This window comes from Acinonyx jubatus, chromosome E4, assembly GCF_027475565.1.
Source record: "Acinonyx jubatus isolate Ajub_Pintada_27869175 chromosome E4, VMU_Ajub_asm_v1.0, whole genome shotgun sequence".
NCBI classification, from domain to species: domain Eukaryota; kingdom Metazoa; phylum Chordata; class Mammalia; order Carnivora; family Felidae; genus Acinonyx; species Acinonyx jubatus.
The window spans coordinates 52,139,863-52,160,412 of record NC_069395.1 but is presented as its reverse complement, the minus strand read 5'-3'; the positions used below and the strand labels follow the sequence as shown (position 1 = coordinate 52,160,412).

The following is a 20,550-nucleotide window of genomic DNA, read 5'->3' as shown; positions in this document are numbered from 1 at the left end:
TTCATTTTGGCCACTCTGACTGGCGTGAGGTGATATCTGAGTGTGGTTTTCATTTGTATTTCCCTGATGAGGAGCGATGTTGAACATCTTTTCATGTGCCTGTTGGCCATCTGGATGTCTTCTTTAGAGAAGTGTCTATTCATGTTTTCTGCCCATTTATTCACTGGATTATTTGTTTTTTGGGTGTGGAGTTTGGTGAGCTCTTTATAGATTTTGGATACTAGCCCTTTGTCCAGTATGTCATTTGCAAATATCTTTTTCCATTCCGTTGGTTGCCTTTTAGTTTTGTTGGTTGTTTCCTTTGCTGTGCAGAAGCTTTTTATCTTCATAAGGTCCCAGTAGTTCATTTTTGCTTTTAATTCCCTTGCCTTTGGGGATGTATCAAGTAAGAATTGCTGTGGCTGAGGTCAGAGAGGTTTTTTTCTGCTTTCTCCTCTAGGGTTTTGATGGTTTCCTCACATTCAGGTCCTTTATCCATTTTGAGTTTATTTTTGTGAATGGTGTAAGAAAGTGGTCTAGTTTCAATCTTCTGCATGTTGCTGTCCAGTTCTCCCAGCACCATTTGTTAAAGAGACTGTCTTTTTTCCATTGGATATTCTTTCCTGCTTTGTCAAAGATTGAGTTGGCCATACTTCTGTGGGTGTAGTTCTGGGGTTTCTATTGTATTCCATCGGTCTATGTGTCTGTTTTTGTGCCAATACCATGCCGTCTTGATTACAGCTTTGTAGTAGAGGCTAAAGTCTGGGGTTGTGATGCCTCCCGCTTTGGTCTTCTTCTTCAAAATTACTTTGGCTATCCGGGGCCTTTTGTGGTTCCATATGAATTTTAGGATTGCTTGTTCTAGTTTTGAGAAGAATGCTGGTGCAATTTTGATTGGGATTGCATTGAATGTGTAGATAGCTTTGGGTAGTATTGACATTTTGACAATATTTACTCTTCCAATCCATGAGCACGGAATGTTTTCCCATCTCTCTATATCTTCTTCAGTTTCCTTCATAAGCTTTCTATAGTTTTCAGCATACAGATCTTTTACATCTTTGGTTAGATTTATTCCTAGGTATTTTATGCTTCTTGGTGCAATTCTTGGGATCAGTTTCTTTATTTGTCTTTCTGTTGCTTCATTATTAGTGTATAAGAATGCAACTGATTTCTGTACATTGATTTTGTATACTGCGACTTTGCTGAATTCATGTATCAGTTCTAGCAGACTTTTGGTGGAGTCTGTCGGGTTTTCCATGTATAATATCATGTCATCTGCAAAAAGTGAAAGCTTAACTTCATCTTTGCCAATTTTGATGCCTTTGATTTCCTTTTGTTGTCTGATTGCTGATGCTAGCACTTCCAACACTATGTTAAACAACAGCGGTGAACATGGACTTCCCTGTCACGTTCCTGATCTGAGGCGGAAACCTCTCAGTTTTCCCCAATGAAGTTGATATTAGCTATGGGCTTTTTATGTATGGCTTTTATGATGTTTAAGTATGTTCCTTCTATGCCGACTTTCTCGAGGGTTTTTATTAAGAAAGGATGCTGAATTTTGTCAAAGGCCTTTTCTGCATCGATGGACAGGATCATATGGTTCTTATCTTTTCTTTTATTAATGTGATGTATCACATTGATTGATTTGCGAATGTTGAACCAGCCCTGCATCCCAGGAATGAATCCCACTTGATCATGGTGAATAATTCTTTTTGTATGCTGTTGAATTTGATTTGCTAGTATCTTATTGAGAATTTTTGCATCCATATTCATCAGGGATATTGGCCTGTAGTTCTCTTTTTTTACTGGGTCTCTGTCTGGTTTAGGAATCAAAGTAATGCTAACTTCATAGAATGAGTCAGGAAGTTTTCCTTTCCTTTCTATTTTTTGGAACAGCTTGAGAAGGATAGGTATTATCTCTGCTTTGAATGTCTGGTAGAATTCCCCTGGGAAGCCATCTGGTCCTGGACTCTCTTTTGTTGGCAGATTTTTGATAACTGATTCAATTTCTTTGCTGGTTATAGGTCTGTTCAAGCTTTCTATTTCCTCCTGTTTGAGTTTTGGAAGTGTGTGGGTGTTTAGGAATTTGTCCATTTCTTCCAGGTTGTCCAGTTTGTTGGCATATAATTTTTCATAGTATTCCCTGATAATTGCTTGTATCTCTGAGGGATTGGTTGTAATAATTCCATTTTCATTCATGATTTTATCTATTTGGGTCATCTCCCTTTTCTTTTTGAGAAGCCTGGCTAGAGGTTTATCAATTTTGTTCATTTTTTCAAAAAACCAACTCTTGGTTTCATTGATCTGCTCTACAGTTTTTTAAGATTCTATATTGTTTATTTGTGCTCTTATCTTTATTATTTCTCTTCTTCTGCTGGGTTTGGGGTGTCTTTGCTGTTCTGCTTGTATTTACTTTAGGTGTGCTGTTAGATTTTGTATTTGGGATTTTTTTGTTTCTTGAGATAGGCCTGGATTGCAATGTATTTTCCTCTCAGGACTGCCTTCACTGCGTCCCAAAGCATTTGGATTGTTGTATTTTCATTTTCATTTGTTTCCATATATTTTTTAATTTCTTCTCCAATTGCCTGGTTGATCCATTCATTCTCTAGTAGGGTGTTCTTTCACCTCCATGCTTTTGGAGGTGTTCCAGACTTTTTCCTGTGATTGATTTCAAGCTTCATAGCATTGTGGTCTGAAAGTATGCATGGTATGATCTCAATTCTTGTATACTTATGAAGGGCTGTTTTGTGACCCAGTATGTGATCTATCTTGGAGAATGTTCCATGTGCACTCGAGAAGAAAGTATATTCTGTTGCTTTGGGATGCAGAGTTCTAAATATATCTGTCAAGTCCATCTGATCCAATGTATCATTCAGGGCCTTGTTTCTTTATTGATCCTGTGTCTAGATGATCTATCCATTGTTGTAAGTGGAGTGTTAAAGTCCCCTGCAATTACCACATTCTTATCATTATCAATAAGGTTGCTTGTGTTTGTGATTAATTGTTTTATATATTTGGGGGCTTCCGTATTCGGTGCATAGACATTTATAATTGTTAGCTCTTCCCAATGGATAGACCGTGTAATTGTTGTATAATGCCCTTCTTTATCTCTTGTTACAGCCTTTAATTTAAAGTCTAGTTTGTCTGATATAAGTATGGCTACTTCAGCTTTCTTTTGACTTCCAGTAGCATGCTAGATTGTTCTCCATCCCCTCACTTTCAATCTGAAGGTGTCCTCAGGTCTAAAATGAGTCTCTTGTAGACCGCAAATAGATGGGTTTTTTTTTTTTTATCCATTCTGATACCCTATGTCTTTTGGTTGGCACATTTAGTCTATTTACATTCAGTGTTATTATAGAAAGATACGGGTTTAAAGTCATTGTGATGTCTGTAGGTTTCATGCTTGTAGTGATGTCTTTGGTACTTTGTCTCTTAGGATCCCTCTTAGGATCTCTTGTAGGGCTGGTTTAGTGGTGATTAAATCCTTCAGTTTTTGTTTTTTTTGGAAGACCTTTATCTCTCCTTCTGTTCTAAATGACAGACTTGCTGGATAAAGGATTCTCGGCTGCATGTTTTTTTCTGTTCATCACATGGAAGATCTCCTGCCATTCCTTTCTGGCCTGCCAAGTTTCAGTAGAGAGATCCATCACTTGTCTTATCGGTCTCCCTTTATATATTAGAGTACGTTTATCCCTAGCTGCTTTCAGGATTTTCTCTTTATCCTTGTATTTTGCCAGTTTCACTATGATATGTCGTGCAGAAGATCAATTCAAGCTACATCTGAAGGGAGTTCTCTGTGCCTCTTGGATTTCAATGCCTTTTTCCTTCCCCAGATCAGGAAAGTTCTCAGCTATGATCTCTTCAAGTACACCTTTAGCACCTCTCTCTTCCTCCTCTGGAATCTCAATTATGCGTATATTATTGTGTTTTATCGCATCACTTAGTTCTCTAATTCTCCCCTCATACTCCTGGATTTTTTTATCTCTCTTTTTCTCAGCTTCCTTTTTTTCCATAATTTTATCTTCTAATTCACCTATTCTCTCCTCTGCCTCTTGAGTCCGGACTGTGGTTGCTTCCATTTAATTTTGCAGCTCATTTATAGCATTTTTTTAGCTCCTCCTGTTTCTTAGTCCCTTGATCTCTGTAGCAATAGATTCTCTGCTGTGCTGTATAGTTTTTTGAAGCCCAGTGATTAATTTTATGACTATTATTTTAAACTCATTTTCTGTTATATTGTCTAAATCGTTTTTGACCCAGAATATATTGTTTAATCGTTCGTTAGCTCTCGCTACTTTCTGGAGTTTCTTTTGAGGAAAATTCTTCCATTTTGTCATTTTGGATAGTCCCTGGAGTGGTGCGGAACTGCAGGGCTCTTCCTCTGTGCTGTCTGGAGTAACTTGTGTTGGAGGGCGGGGCCACGGTTAGACCTGATGTCTGCCCACAGCCCACCGCTGGGGCCACAGTCAGACTGGTGTGTACCTTATCTTCCCCTCTCCCAGGGGCAGGACTCACTGTGGAGTGGTGTGGCTCCTGTCTGGGCTGCTTGCACACTGCCAGGCTTGTGGTGCTGCTTCTATGGGATCTGGCGTATTAGCCGGGGTGGATCCGCAAGGTGCACAGGGGTGGGAGGGGCAGGCTCAGCTCGCTTTGTCAGTGGTTCACTTCGGGAGGGGTCCTGAGGCACCGGGAGGGAGGTAGACCTGTTGGAGGGAGGGATCCACAGAAGCACAGCGTTGGGTGTTTGTGGCGCAAGCAAGATCCCTGACGGGAACTGGTTCCCTTTCGGATTTTGGCTGGGGGATGGGTGAGGGAGTTGGCGCTTTCCAGCGCCTTTGTTCCCCGCCAAGCTGACCTCTGTCCTCCGGGGCTCAACAACTCTCCCTTCCATTGTCCTCTAGGCCTCCTGCTCTCCAAGCAGAGCTGTTGACTTATAACATTCCAGATGTGAAGTCCTACTGGCTGTGAGAACTCACACAGTCCAGCCCCTCTGCTTTTGCAAGGCAGACTCAGGGGCTCTGCCTTGCTGGGTGGGCTGGCTGCCCCTCCACTGCCCCGGCTCCCTCCCACCAGTCCATGTAGTGCACACCGCCTCTCCGCCCTTCCTACCCTCTTCCATGGGCCTCTTGTCTATGCTTGGCTCCCGAGAGTCCGTTCTGCTAGTCTTCTGGCAGCTTTCTGGGTTATTTAGATAGATGTGGGTGGAATCTAAGTGATCAGCAGGACACAGTGAGCCCAGCATCCTCCTAGGCCGCCATCATCTTCCTAACTTCGATTACTTTCTCTTTATAGTAAGTCAGGTAGTGTTAGTCCCCAGATTTTGTTCTTCAGTATTGTATCGATTATTCTGGCTCTTTTGCCTCTTTCTGTAAACTTTAGAATTAGTTTTAGACGTCCACAGGGCATCTTTCTGGGATTTGGATTGGGATTGCATTGAATCTGTAGATCAAGTTGGGAGGAACTGACAGCAACATTGAGTCTTCCTATACACAAACATGGACTATCTCTCCGTTTCTTTAGTTCTTCTTTGATATCTTACATCACAGTTTCCTAGCTTTTCCTCATATACATCTTGTATATAAATGTATATATAAATGTGTATAGATACATATGTATATAAATGTGTATATATACATGTATAAATGTGTATATATATAAATACATAAATATATATAAATGTATATATGGTATATATATAAATGTGTATAAATGTAAATTCTGCCTTTGTTATATGTAGTGGTCTGTAAATGTTAGATCCTGTTGTTGATGTTCAATTCTATAACCTTGATGTATTTTTGTCTACTTTTTTTATTGTGAGAGGAATGTGAAATCTCTAATTGTAAATGTGGGTTTGTCCATCTCCTTTCATTTCCATCAATTCTTTTTTTTTTTTTAAGATTTTATTTATTCAAGTAATCTCCACAAACAGTGTGGGGCTCGAATTTATAATTCCAATATCAAGAGTTGCACACTCTTCCAACTGAGAGTTGGAGTGCCCCCATCCCATCTTTATATATTTGAGACCCAGTTGTTAGGTGAATTTACTTATAAGATGCTTTGGTGTTCTTGTTAAATTGATTCTTTTAACATTGGTCAATCACCTTCTTTATTCCTAGTGACTTTTTTCTTGTGTGGTAGTCTATCTTATATTGATATGGTCTCTTCTGTTTTCTTCTTAGTGTTTTCATGGTATATCTTCTTCCCCCATTTTAACTTACCTACATTACATTTAAAGTTTTTCTTTTTTTTTTTTTTTAGATAGAATGCAATTGTGTCAATTGTCAATCTGACAGTCTTTGTCTTTTAATTGGTATGTTTAGGCCATTTATGTTTAATATAGTTATAGATATATTTGGATTTAGGTCTACCATTTTATTATTTTCTGTTTTTCATTTCTTTCTCTTTTCACCATTTATAAGGTACTTGATGGATGTAACTGATACCCCTTTATCTCAGTGTGAGCCAGTCAGTCCTAGAAATCCAGCATTACTTACCTATCTGCCCTAGAGTCTGTGGTATTTTAGGATTTCTTTTGTTAAATAGAAAATTTCTCCCAATATGATTATTAGGTTTCATTGGTTAAAATAATACTGGAAGAATAATGCATTTAGAATATCATGCGGAGAACAACACACTTGAAAAATTTGTACTTCAGTCTTGGTGTAGATCAAACATGACATGCTCTTCCTAATTTCAGGTCTTTTTGATGAACCATTGAATTACTATCTTTCAGTCTTTCCTTCAAATTTCTAATATTGAAACACATGTTTATATCTTTCTCAGTATGAGGGAAAAGGCCATACCAATGCTGGAGATGCAATATATGAGGTAGTAAGTCTGCAGCGACAGTCTGAGAAGGAGGAACCGGTCACTCCCACTAGTGGAGGGGGTCCCATGTCACCACAGGAGGATGAAGCAGAAGAGGGTAAGAAGTGAAACTTATTCAGTTGTCTTTCTATATATAGCTGCTTTATTTATAACCCTCACAGGTGTGTGTGTGTGTGTGTCAGAGAGAGAGAGAGAGAGAAGGGGGGATGGAGAGAAAGAATGCTGATTTTTCCTAGTTTTTGCTACTCTTAGGCTAGATTCTGCTAGATGCAGAAGAGATTTTGATTCTTCAGTTTCTCGGTTGCATAGTCCCTGGCTCCACTTACGTAACTATTTAAATTGACAGCCTCACTTTGCTATTTTGCTTCCTATTTCCTTTCAAATATTTAAAAAAAATTTTTTATAATGCTTATTTATTTTTGAGAGCTACAGAGACAAAATGCGTAGTGGGTTAGGGGCAGAGAGAGGGGGAGACACAGAATCGGAAGCAGGCTCCAGGCTCTGAGTTGTCAGCACAGAGCCCGACGTGGGGCTTGAACTCACGAGCTGTGAGATCATGATCTGAGCCGAAGTCAGACGCTCAACTGACTGAACCACCCAGGCATCCCTCATTTCAAATATTTTTAAAGTGTTTAATGAGAAGTTTCAACTTCTCTCAAGTGTTTTTAGAATTTTAGTGATATGTCATGTCCTATACTCATTTGATATTATTTAATTCTGACTTGTTTTTTGTTGTTGCCTTATCATTTTACCACTCACTTATTTGAAATAGCATGATATCTGCTCTGTTTACTACATGGATGCTGCTGAGAGATGCTGACCAACCCCATAAGAGTCACACTTCATTTGGCTCTGTGCTCAGTCCTCTTTTTATAGAAATTAGAACTAAATGGCAGATCTTTACTTTAAACCCTTAAATTATCTGCTTACAAGCCACCTGGGTGGCTTAGTGAGTTAAGCATCCGACCCTTGATTTCTGCTCAGGTCATGATCTCATGGTTCGAAAGATCGAGCCCTGTGTTGGGCTCTGTGTTGACAGCACAGAGCCTGCTTGAGATTCTCTCTCTATCACTCTCTCTTCTCCTCCCCTGCTTGTGTGCACACTCTATATCTCTCTCTGTCAAAATACATAAATGGACATTTAAAAAATTATCTGCTTACAGGGTAGGATTTGTTAAAAATAATTTCTGAATTGATACCACCTTTGCAAAAAGCATCTTAGAATTTCTTAGTCTTTCTATGAAACTACTACTTGCCATACAAATACTAGTTATTTTTGGTTAATATGTATTGAGTGTTTATTACATGTAAACATTATTCTAAGTGTTTAATAAAACTTTATGAAGGTATAATTTGCATGCAATAGAATGTACCCAGTTTATTTATTTTTTTAAAATATTTTATTTTTAATCTCTACACCCAACGTGGGACTTGAATTTGCAACCCCAAGATCAAGTCACTTGCCCTACTGACCAAGCTAGCCAGGTGCCCCCAATATACCCATTTTAGTTGTATAGTTCATTGAATTTTGGCAGATGGGTACATCTGTGTAACCATCACCAGAACCATAATATAAAATATTTCTGTTACCCCCAGATTTCCTTCACACTCCTTCACAAGTCATCCTTTCTCCTCACCTGTGGTTTCTGGCAACCACCAATCTGTTTTCTGTCCTCCTGTTTTGCCTTTTCTACATCTTCATGTAAAAGGAATCTTAATGTAGTCTATGGTATTTAGCCTCTTTCACATAGCAAATCTTTTGAGATTTATCTGTTGTATCAGTAGTTGGTTCCTTTTTGTTGCTGACTGGTAATTTATTGTAAACATATGCCACAATTTCTTTATCACATCACCAGTTAATGAGGCTTTGGGTTGTTTGTAGCTATTGGCTGTTAGGAATAAAGTTGCTCTGGATGTTTGAATACAAGTCTTTGCTGACTATATGCTTTCATTTTTCTTGGGTGAATAGCTAGGAGTAGACTTTTGGTAGGAGAAGTCTTATGGTAAGGGTGTATTTAACTTTATAAGAAACCACTAGGCTGTTTTTCAAAGTAGCTGTATCATCCATCCTTAGCAGCATGTGAGTTAGTTGTTCCATATCCTTATCTACATTTGGCATTGTCAATATTTAAAATTTTAGCTGTTCTAGTGGGAGTATAGTGGTATCTTGTGATATTAATTTGAATTTTCCCAACTGACTCATCATGTTGTTCATTTTTTAATATGATATTTGCCATTTGTATATCTTCTTGGTCCAACAGTCTGTTCAGATCTGGTGCCCATTTTTAAATTGGGTTGTTTGTTTTCTGATTGATTTTTAAGATTTCATTTCTCTATCTCTGTTTATATAGATAAAAGTCCTTCATTAGATAGGTTTTACAAATATTTTGTCCCATTCTGTAGTTTGCCTTTTCATTTTGTGAATAGTGTCTTTTGGAGAGCAAGAGTTTGTTTATGAAGTCTAACTTGTCAGTTTTTTTCCTTAATGATTTGTCTGTGATCCATTTAAATTTTTATGCTGGAGGTAGTTTAGAGTTCTTTTTTTGGGGGGGGGTTAAAAAACAAAACCACTTATTATATCTTATGGTTTCTGAAGGTCAGGAATTAGGGAGTGGCTTGTGTGGGCAGTTCTGGCTAAGAGTTTCTTATGAAGAGTTAAGTGTTGTCTGGGGCTGTAATCGTCTGAAGACTTAACAGGGTGGGGCAGAAAGGGGCTAATTCATACAATTACCAAAATGATGCTGGTGGTTGGCAAGCAACTTTGCTTCCTCTCCACGTAGGCCTCCCCACAAGGGCTGCTTGGGTGTCCTTTTGGGATAATGGCTCCCCAGAGAGCAGTCCAGGAGACCAAAGTGGAAACTGCAGTGCCTTTTATATCCTAGCATTGAAGTCATGCAACGTCACTTTCACAGTATTCTCTTGATCACAGAGTTCAGCCCTTACTTCCATTGTGTGACTCCACTATATTCTAGACAAGACTCCCAGGAACATTGTTATGGTCATCTCCTTCCCAGCCAACACAAAGAGGTAAAGACCAGAGATCATTTGCAGGAGAATTTTGGGCCAGACATAGAAACACATTCTTTTCTGGTAAACAAAAACCACAGGACTGTTTGGGAATGTAATTTTGAGTTATGTTGCTCAAGAAGAAGAACAGTTGTGACAAGCATCTACCAGAAAGTAATTTGAACTTAAGATTTCAGGTAATGTCTTATAAAAATGCCATTCCCTTTAGAAATAAAAAATATATGGAACTAGAATTGGGAGAGAACAAAAATAATAGAATGACAGTTGCTACTCCATAGGAATACATTATATAATTTAAATAAAAATCCCTTCTATCCACTAATTTAAAAGAAGGACAACTAACATGGATTAAGTATCTGCTTTGTAGCACATAATGCATTAGATATTTAATAGATCTAGTTTCATATTTTCTCATATTAGACTTAGAAATAGAGTAAGTATCATCTTTATATAGCATATGAGGAAATTGACTAAAAAAATTGAGGTAAATAATTTGGGGTCAAAGAAGTAACAATAATATACAGAATCCAAACTTATGGTAGTGTCACTCTAAAGTCAATGAATTTTCATGACATACAAAATCAAGGTATTCTTCTTTAAACCACTGAATTGATATAACTCTCATTTGCTTAAAAGGTAGTATTTCTCATATTACAGACAAGATATTTTAGCTCTTACGTATTTTAGATCATATTCTACATCTGTCTAACGTCATACACCTTGGCTAGAAGAACATAATGCAACATAATATGAAAATATAATGTGAGACTCTATCTTCCAAATAGCATTGTTTTATGTGAAAGCATTTTTGAAGAGTGCTTTCAGCATACAGATAGTGCATTAAAAAAGAACTTTAGATATAGAATATTTCAGTTATGTCAGCCAGAAGCCAAACATACCTCTTTAAAGGATGGGTTGTAGAAAAACTGATCGGAAGCCAAAATATTCTCTTCAACAGAAATCTTTGAGACACACAAGCACTCCTTTAGTTTATTTTCCATGCATTTTTTATTAAAAACATTTTTTAATATTTATTTATTTTTGAGAGAGACAGAGAGTGCTAGTGGGGGAGGGGGAGAGAGAGGGAGACCCAGAATCTGAAGCAGTCTCCAGGCTCTGAGCCGTCAGCACAGAGCCCGACGTGGGACTCAAATTTGTGAACTGCGAGATCATGACCTGAGCTGAAGTCGAACACTCAACTGACTAATCCACCCAGGTGCCCCTATTTTCCATGCGTTTTGTCTGACATATTACTCGATGCTATTCAGGACTTGGAAAGGTATTTTTTGGTTTAGTAGTACCAAATCTTAGGTGTGATTTAGAGATTTGAAAGTTGTGCAGATGCACTTTAACAAAAGAGGTGTTTACTTATGGAAAGCAACATAACTAGAAAACAGATACATTTAGAAGTAAATGACAAACCAAATGATCCCAGTTTTAGCTTGTTATGAATCATCAGAATATTCAGAAACATCCACTGCCAGGATCTTAAAATCATGTAGGTAAGCATTGGAAAGGCTATCATTTTCTTTTTAATTCTTTTTAATGTTTATTTATTTTTTTTGAGAGAGAGAGACAGAGAGACAGTGTGAGCAGGGGAGGGGCAGAGAGAGAGGGAGACAGAATCTGAGGCAGGCTCCATGCTGCCAGCACAGAGCCCAACGCGGGTTCAATAATGTAATGATTGAACAATTCTGTGCATTTCCATTGCACACAACGATAAGTGTAGTCAACATCTGTCACCAAATAACGTTATTCTATCTTATTGACTACATTCCCTATATTGTACTTTTCATTTTCATGACTTACTTATTTAGTAACTGGACTTTGTACCTTTTATCTGTTTTACTCATCCCCATCCTCCCACCTTCCTCCCCTCTGGCAACCACCAGTTTGTTCTCTGTATTTAAGTCTAGTGGTTTTTTTGTTTTGTTTTGTTTTTGTCTCTTTTTTTCCTTTGTTCATATATTTTGTTTCTTAAATTCTACATGACTGAAATCATATGGTATTTGTCTTTCTCTGACTTCCTTCACTTAGCATTGTACCCTCTAGGTCCATTCATGTAGTTGCAAATCATCAGGGCAATGCAAATCAAAACCACAGTGAGTTACCCCTCACACCTGTCAGATTGGCTAAAATGAAAACCACAAGAAATAACGAGTGTTGTCAAAGATGTGGAGAAAAAGGAATCCTCGTGCACTATTGGTGGGAATGCAAACTGGTGCAGCCACTGTGGAAAACAGTATGGAGGTTCTTCAGAAAATTAAAAATAGAATTACCATATGATTCAGTAATTCCATTACTGGGTATTTGCCTAGAGAAAACAAAAGCTCTAACTTGAAAAGATATGTGCACCTCTATGTCTATTACAGCATTATTTACAAAAGCCAAGGTGTAGAAACAGCCCAGATGTCCACTGATAAATGAATGGATAACAAAGAGGTAGTAAGGGTAGTATGTATATACAATGCATTATCAGTCATAAAAATGAATGAGATCAAGCTTCTTTTTTTGAGAGAGTGTGTATGCACACACATGAGTAGGGGAGAGGGGCAGAGGGAGAGAGAATCTTAAGCAGGTTCCATGTTCAGTTCAGAGCCGGACTTGGGACTCTATTCCATGACCCTGGGATCATGATCTGAGATGAAATGAGGAGTCAGATTGTCAACCTACTGAACCCCCCCCAGGCACCCCACTCTTCATTTTTGATGTAGCCATTTTGACACAGTTCTTTTGACACGGTGGTGTCCAAATGGCTACTTCAAAAATATAAGGAATGAAAGGCAAAAGAGATACATTTGAGAAATTCTGGAGGTAAAATCAAGAAGTTTATAAATTAATTGGATGTCATGAGCAGCAGAAGAGAAAGGAGGAAAAAGAATCAAAGGTTACATCTAGGTTTCTAGGTTAGGTGGCTGGGTGATTTTGGTACCAACAAATGAGACAAGGGGAAGAAGAGTGGGTTTCGGAATGAGGGTAAGATTTAGACATTGATGAGTTTGAGCTTACTGTGGAACATTAAAGTTGGACTGTTTTTCAGGTACTAGAAATAGTTTTTAATTATGAGAGAAGTTTAATAGTTAGAGATAAAGGTTTGAGAGACCTCAACATGAAGCAATGAGAATGGCTGAAATTTCCTTGGGAAACGTGGGAGATGCAGGTTGAAAGTAGAGTTTAGGTGATCACTGACATGTAAGGGGTATATGCAGGAAAAGAAAGCCCAGCTGAAGGATTTGCAGAAAATGATCAGAACAATGTGAGGAGAACTAAGACAGTGTAGTAACAGACGGTGAAGGCAGGAGTGATGTGCAGCATTGCCACGTGTAACAGGGAGGTTCAGCATGATAAGACCAAAAATTGTTCATTGGGTTTGGTGAATTTTAGAGGTCACTGAACCTCTGTGAGGGTGATTTTACTGAAGTTGGGTAGGAAAGTCTTGTTTTAGTGGATTGAGGAAGGGGAGACTGGTGTTCTAACCTTTCAAGAAAGTTGATCAGAAGAAGAGGAAAGAGATTGGATTAAAAACATTGGGTTATATTAGGCCAAGAAAGGGGTAAGAAATTTGAGCTCATCTGTAGCTGGAAAGAGAGAGCTAAATTAGAGAGGAGTTACCACTGAATTTGTAACAGTACAGCTTCCTGACAGGCTTCTGTGTCTTCTGCAAATGCTGTTTACTCTGCTTACAGGCTCAGTCCACCTGAGTAAGCACTTCAACAAAGGCATGTTAACAGTAAAAAGAAAGCAGTAATTTTAGCAGTTTCTGCACTTAGAGATATTTCAAAATATTTTCTGTGACATTTTTTTTAGTAGGTTGCTCAGGCAAATTACATTTAAAATGTATTTAATGCAGAATGGCTGAGTAAGGAGCTTGGCCAATCCATTTATCAAAAAGCAATGATAAAAGTCAGTAAAATTGTCAAAACCCAGCCAGTTTAGGACTTAAGAAAGTGACAAATTATACAAAATGAGAAGTATTCATTCAAGAAAAACTACTGAACTCAGGGAAGAACAGTCTGTGGTAGCTTAGTCCCTGCAGCTGCTCCCATTCTGCTCAGTCCCACCACTGGCTTATTATTGTGGCAGTTCTACAAGGGTGGGGCAAGATGTGAGAGCTAGGAGCTTGCAGAAACCGATCCATAGAGGGGAGGGGTGGGGCGACGGGCTAAATGGTTGAAGGGGAGTGGGAGATACAGGCTTCCAGTTATGGGATAGATAAGTCACAGGGATGAAAGTTACAGCATGAGAAATACAGTCGGTGATACTGTAATAGCGTTGTATGGTGACAGATGGTAGCTACACTTATGGTGAGCATAGCATTTAACATTGTGTGTCAACTATACTTCAATAAAAGACAGAAAGAAAATTAGTAGTTTTGCTTTAGTTGCTGAAAGGGTTTTATGTGATTTGGAGCAAACATAGAAACCTTGTATTGCTGGAATGTTGTTGGAAACAGTCGTGATTTTTGTGCAAAAGGATGGCCAATGTTGTAAATAGCATGAGGTTGTAATTCTGGCTGGAGAAAGCCACAGATTGACCAGAATTTTTTTTTTAACTTTTTAACGTTTCATTTATTTTTTGAGAGAGAGGGAGCGCGAGCGACAGCATGAGCATGAGTGGGGTAGGGTCAGAGAGAGAGGAAGACAGAATCCGAAGCATTCTCCAGGCTCTGAACTGTTAGCACAGAGCCCAGTGTGGGGCTCGAACCCATGAGCAGCGAGATCATGACCTGAGCCAAAGTCAGTCCACTCAGCCAACTGAGCCACCCAGGCACTCCAGATTGGCCAGAATTTAACAGGATTTAAGGAATAAGTGGGCTTTCCTAAGACTGTACATATCACTGGTGGTCTGGAAGACCCTGTTTGTGTGCAAGGCTGAGCACTCTGGAGGGACCAGAGCGGGCCCTAACTAGTCACATATCTGTTCTGGACCCGAGGTCTTACATGTACCTGACCGAATTGTGTTTCCAGAATTCTGTCTCCTAAATGGTTTTGCCTTTCTTTTCTATTCAATGGAGAGAGGCTATACTTCAAGTGGACTAGGTAGCTGAAGACTGTTTCTCCCCAAATCAAGCTGTTGGTTTTCCCCTGTCATCAGGTGGCATTTCCTAGGCTCCAAATCTCAGAATCCAGAAGCCTACTTTTATCTGACTTTGTCATTCCTTGTACTGGAGTATTGTCTTAGCTCCTAACTGGTTTCCCCCCTTCCACCTTTGTCCCTACCAGCCTAGTCTGTGTTCCCCACACCAGCCATACATGTTCTTTTGAAATTTGTCAGATTACTTTATTTCTCCTTAAAATCCCCCACTGGCTTCTCATTTCACTTAGCCAAAAGTTCTTTTTACTATGGTTGACAGGGCTGAATGCAGTCTTGCTCTGATTTTCACCTTAAAAAAAATTTTTTTTTAAAAATTTTACATTTCTGACCTCATTCTCTACCACCCCCTCCCTTCCACATGCCACACTTGTCCTTTTGCTGTTCTTCAGACATAGCAGGTGCACACTTGCCTTGGGCTGTGGTGCTTGCGGTCCCAGCTGCTGGCTGGGACTCTCTGTCTTAGATTGCCGCATGGTTCCCTCCCTACCCTCATTCTAATTTTTCCTCAGATGCCACCTTCTCATTGAGATCTTGTCTGCTCAGTAAATAGGATGAACACTAATAAATGAATGAACAAATAATTTTTAAAAATATATAATATTTATTATAATCGATATAATGTTTTTCCTTTTATAATGCTTGAAAATGATTCAATGGTAAGAAAGACTAGAAAAACAGAGGCAACATTTCTGGATTGCATTTGAAAATATGCAAAAGTACATAAAAATTTCAGTTTCGTATTCTTATGTATTTGGTCTGAAGAATAGGTCATCAGATTTCTGTTTTCCTCTAAAATTCATTTCTGTTCTTAACAATTTTTCGCTATTTGAGATGTCACCTCATCTTTTGAAAATCTATTAGTTATCACCTATATTTAAAAAGTTACAAAAATCACAGAGTAGGAAGTAATAGTTTCTTTTATAGATCAGGCATTTCATACATTTTCAATATACTTTATTATTAGTTCTGTAATTGACATTTCTGTCAACGCAAACATCAAAAGTTAGAGCTGGAGGTGGCATAGAAATGTTTTCCTGCTCGGGGGGAATAGGAGTATTCTTTTATTTAATTATTTCCAACAATTTGCCTGTCAAAGCAAAAGTGGAAGTTCAAGTCACTCTAAATTGTCTTACCTTAGCCTGTAATTTAACTAAAAAAGGATGCAGATTCAAAAGGACTAAAATTGCTCTTAATTTCCTGGGAAAGATCTAAAGTAAAATGAATTAAGGTATCTTGGCATATTTTTCAAATGCTGTTCAAAAAATGAAGTGTGTTAAAGGGGATTAATTTGAATGCAAAGGAATCTTAGCAGAAAGTTAAGTCCGTCAGTGCAACATCATAGGGGTTATTTTCAGCTTACCTTGTCACCTTTCCATACTCCTACATATTCTGAATTGCTCCTGCTTTTGAAACTTGGTACTGTTTCATCTGTATTTCAAACTGGCTTTCTGTTTATTGACCTGAAGCTTGTATTTAGTTACTTGTAACCTGGATAGTATGTTACATGAAGGCACCAGATGGCAAATACAATATGATTTCCTTTAAGACACATGCCCAGGTAATTGTAAAAGACCAGACTCACAGTAATATTACGTAAGCCTCACTCCTGGTTGTGCTTTTTATGTTCAGTATAGTCTGCAGTTTTTGAATTTTGGATTGGTTCAAATGCTATCTAAAAAAAATTTCCTCATGATTTAAATGATTGTTAGTGGCCTATTAACTACTCCTAATCATAAATACAGAGCAAAATAGTCTCAAACTCCATTATTTTCTTCTAATTTCTTGACTCATAGTCTGATCAGAGAAAAGGCAATTACAAACAAGTGTTACCATAGAAACCAATTTGCATATACAAAAATGAAAATTTTGTATATTTAAATGAAGATAGGCGATTAGGAAAGAAATTAGTTTAGGAGAATGTGATGATCATATAGTACTTAATGTGTGGCAAGAACCAGCTAAAGAAGTGCTTCTCAAACTTTAAATGTGTATGTATGTTACCTGGAGATCTTGTGAAAATGAAGTCTTATTTCTTAGGTCTGGGGTGGGGCCTGATCTGCATTTCTAAACAGATGTCCTGTCAGACACCACTGCTTTTGGTCACCACACTTTGAGTAGCCAGGATTTAAATTGCCTGCTTATATTAATTCATTTAATCCTCATATCACCCTTATAAGGCCCATACTATTACTATATCCATCTTGCAGATGAGCAAAGTATGTTCCGATAAAACATTCCTGGCATACTAGATACTATTTCTTTCATCATTGTATGTGTTGTATGTGTGAGAGAGAGAGAGAGAGAAGCAGAGGGATGGAGGGAGGAAAGGACTTTATAATATCATTTCATCTTCGGCATTTTAAATGATCTATGTCAACAAAATGATTAAAAATATATTTGATAAGGGAAGGTATTTAAGAGAAAGTGGAGGGAAAGGGTGTATTCGTTTTCTATTGCTCCATAACAAGTTAGCAAAAAATTTAGTCACTTTAAACAACACACATTTATTATCCCACATTTTCCATGCATCAACAGTCTGTGCATGGCTTAGCTGGCTTCTCTGTTCAGCATCTCATGAATCCAAAGTTTCAGTCAGGACTTCAGCCTCATCTGAGGCTTGGGGTTCTCTTCAAAGCTCATGTGATTCTTGGCCGAATTCATTTTCTTGTAGCAGTAGAACTCATGGTGACTTCTTCTTCAAGGCCAACAGGAGAATCTCTGGACTCTTAAGGGAAAGCTTGAGCCTTCTTTTAGGCATTTATAGGATTAAGCCAGGCCCAGCTGGGATCATCTTGCTTTGATTATTTCAAAGTCAAACTGGTTGGGAACCTTATATCTGCAAAATCCCTTCACCTTTGCCTTATAACACACCTTGTCATAGCCATCATATTTAGAAGTTTTACCTACACTCAAGGCTAGGGATTATACAGGATGTGTACCCCAGGAGGCAAGACTGTTGGGGGCTGTCTTAGAGATGCCTATCACAGAGAACTATGTAACAAAAATAAAGGAAACTTTTCATTTTCTTTCTTCTTTTTATTATTTTTAAATTTTATTTCTTTATTTTTTAAAATTTACATCCAAATTAGTTAGCATATAGTGCAACAATGATTTCAGGAGTAGATTCCTTAGTGCCCCTTACCCATTTAGCCCATCTCCCCTCCCACAACCCCTCCAGCAACCCTCAGTTTGTTCTCCATATTTATGAGTCTCTTCTGTTTTGTCTCCCTCCCTGTTTTTATATTATTTTTGTTTCTCTTCCCTTATGTTCATCTGTTTTGTCTCTCAAAGTCCTCATATGAGTGAAATCCTATGATTTTTTCTTTCTCTGACTAATTTCACTTAGCATAATACCCTCCAGTTCCATCCACGTAGTTTCAAATGGCAAGATTTCGTTGATTGCCGAGTAATACTCTATTGTTTATATATATACCACATCTTCTTTATCCATTCATCCATCGATGGACATTTGGGCTCTTTCCATACTTTGGCTATTGTTGATAGTGCTGCTATAAACATGGGGGTGCATGTGTCCCTTTGAAACAGCACACCTGTATCCCGTGGATAAATGCCTAGTACTGCCATTGCTGGGTGGTAGGGTAGTTCTATTTTTAGGTTTTTGAGGAACCTCCGTACTGTTTTCCAGAGTGGCTGCACCAGCTTGCATTCCCAAGGAAACTTATCATTTTGAAGCACCTGTTAGGTAAAGCCACTTTTATGTACATGTTATCTTGCCACCATGACTATGCAAGATAAGTACTATTAATTCATTTTACATGTTTATATTTTCATTTCTCCTATTGGACTGGGTATTAGGATATAAAATATACAGTATTAGCTAAACAAAAAATTATCTAAACAGCTCTTTAAAACAGTACATGATGAATTGCCAAATGAGTTGTAAGAGCATTGATTGGTGTAGGTTTCCAGTGTCTTTTTCAAGTTATTTCTATTACTTGTATAGCCCTCATCATCTCTGCCTGTTAAAGCTAGGGTTCAGCTATCAGCTTAAATGACATTTTCTTTATGATACTTCTTATCCCCAGTCAGAAGCGATCTGTTTTTCCATGAATATAGAATTCTATAATTTTGCTTATTTATCTTTTGATGACATTTATGATATTCTATGTTAAATTACAGTCACATGTGCCTTCTTTTCCCTACTTGACCGTAAATTCCTTCTGACAAGCTTGGATCTTTATTCATTCTGGATCTGTCCTCTGCCTATCAGAGAATTTCAACACAGTGGGTCACCAGTAAATGGTAGCTTTTATTCACTTTCAAGTGATTAAGTCAGGGGAAATGTGAGTGAGTTAGTAGGATTTGGAAGAGTAGAAAGTAGGAAGCCATAGCATTCTGACATTTGTGAAAACCATAAGTATGGATGCATGCAGAATCCGCAGTGTATCTGTGAGACATGAGTGAGAGGTTAGAGAGACAGGTCGAGACCAGGCCTTGGAGGCCCTCATTGAAAACATTGACACAGCATTGACTTTCACTGTATGAAGCCATGAAGAATCATTGAGGGATTTTGAGCTAGGGCATGGAATGAGTCAGGATTTGAGTTAGGAAGATTAAGTGGGCAGTAAGCTATGCAAAATGCAGTTAGGAACAGTGGAGAGGAACCTGTGATTATATGTCTAATTTGAGGAGATAAAGCCTGAACCAGGGTGCTGATCCTGGAAATAGAAACTGACTGATTTCAGGGAAATAATTGACAGGAAAAGGTGATGAGTCAGACTTGTCTTTAATTGCCATCTTCAGAGGCTCAGTGCTGGGTTAGCTTGCCCTGGAAACAAGCATCTTTGTATATTAATTTTGTTCATTTATTTCGGGAATATTTTGTGTATCTATGTATTTTTAGCACTGCAATTTGTTCCTTAAAGGAACTTAGACTTCCTTTAAGGTTAATGTTTTATATGGCAATAAGCACTTAAAATCACTGCAGAAATTAAGTAACACTGTGAAACATCACAGTGTGTATTGCATTTGACCCAAATATAATCAAGTTCCAAATGTGTGGCTTAGATCCCAGGTCCTGTGAGATCGATAAAGATTGTCATTTGGGCTCTTGATGTTTCCCCCTGCAGATAACCATTGGTGTCTCAAACACCTGCAGTCTAACCATTGGATGCTTGAGTAGGATTCAGCCCCATATCAACTGAACTTCAGTGTTTAGTATTGATTTCCTCTCCTGTGATTTGTATTTCATTTAAAAGCCTAAAATACAAAATCATGGTGCTTAATTCATGATTATAGTCCATTGAGTCTAATCTTATTCCACCTCAGTTGTACAGTAATCTTTATATGCTAAAATACAACACCTCTAAAGAATGACAATCTAGCATTCAGTAGAAAGTAAACTACCTTCTTAAATTTCTGGGTTGCATGTCTTCTACCAAAAAAAAAAAAAATTCTCATGTCGTTTTAGACAGTAATTAATCTTTCAGTTTGAAAAAGAATACATTTTAATAATTTCTTGCAGCAATATTTTTGTGCCTGTCAAGTTTATTGTCCTGTCCTTAACTGGAATCTAGTATTTTTTTTTAAGTGATAAGATTCTTAAATTTGGTAGATTGAAATCTGATGTTATGATAATGATTTCTATTATATTTAAATTGTATA

General features: G+C 38.0%; 1 protein-coding gene across 8 annotated transcripts in view; it reads left to right on the top strand.

Moving 5' to 3' along the window:
• RABGAP1L (RAB GTPase activating protein 1 like) overlaps nucleotides 1–20,550 on the top strand; it is a 755,477-nt gene that overhangs the window by 159,056 nt on the left and 575,871 nt on the right. For all 8 annotated transcript variants that reach the window (XM_027074244.2, XM_027074246.2, XM_027074243.2 and 5 more), the window contains one exon: nucleotides 6,760–6,901. In XM_027074244.2, coding sequence (XP_026930045.2) covers nucleotides 6,760–6,901 — 142 coding nt within the window. The remainder of the gene's footprint in view (nucleotides 1–6,759; nucleotides 6,902–20,550) is intronic.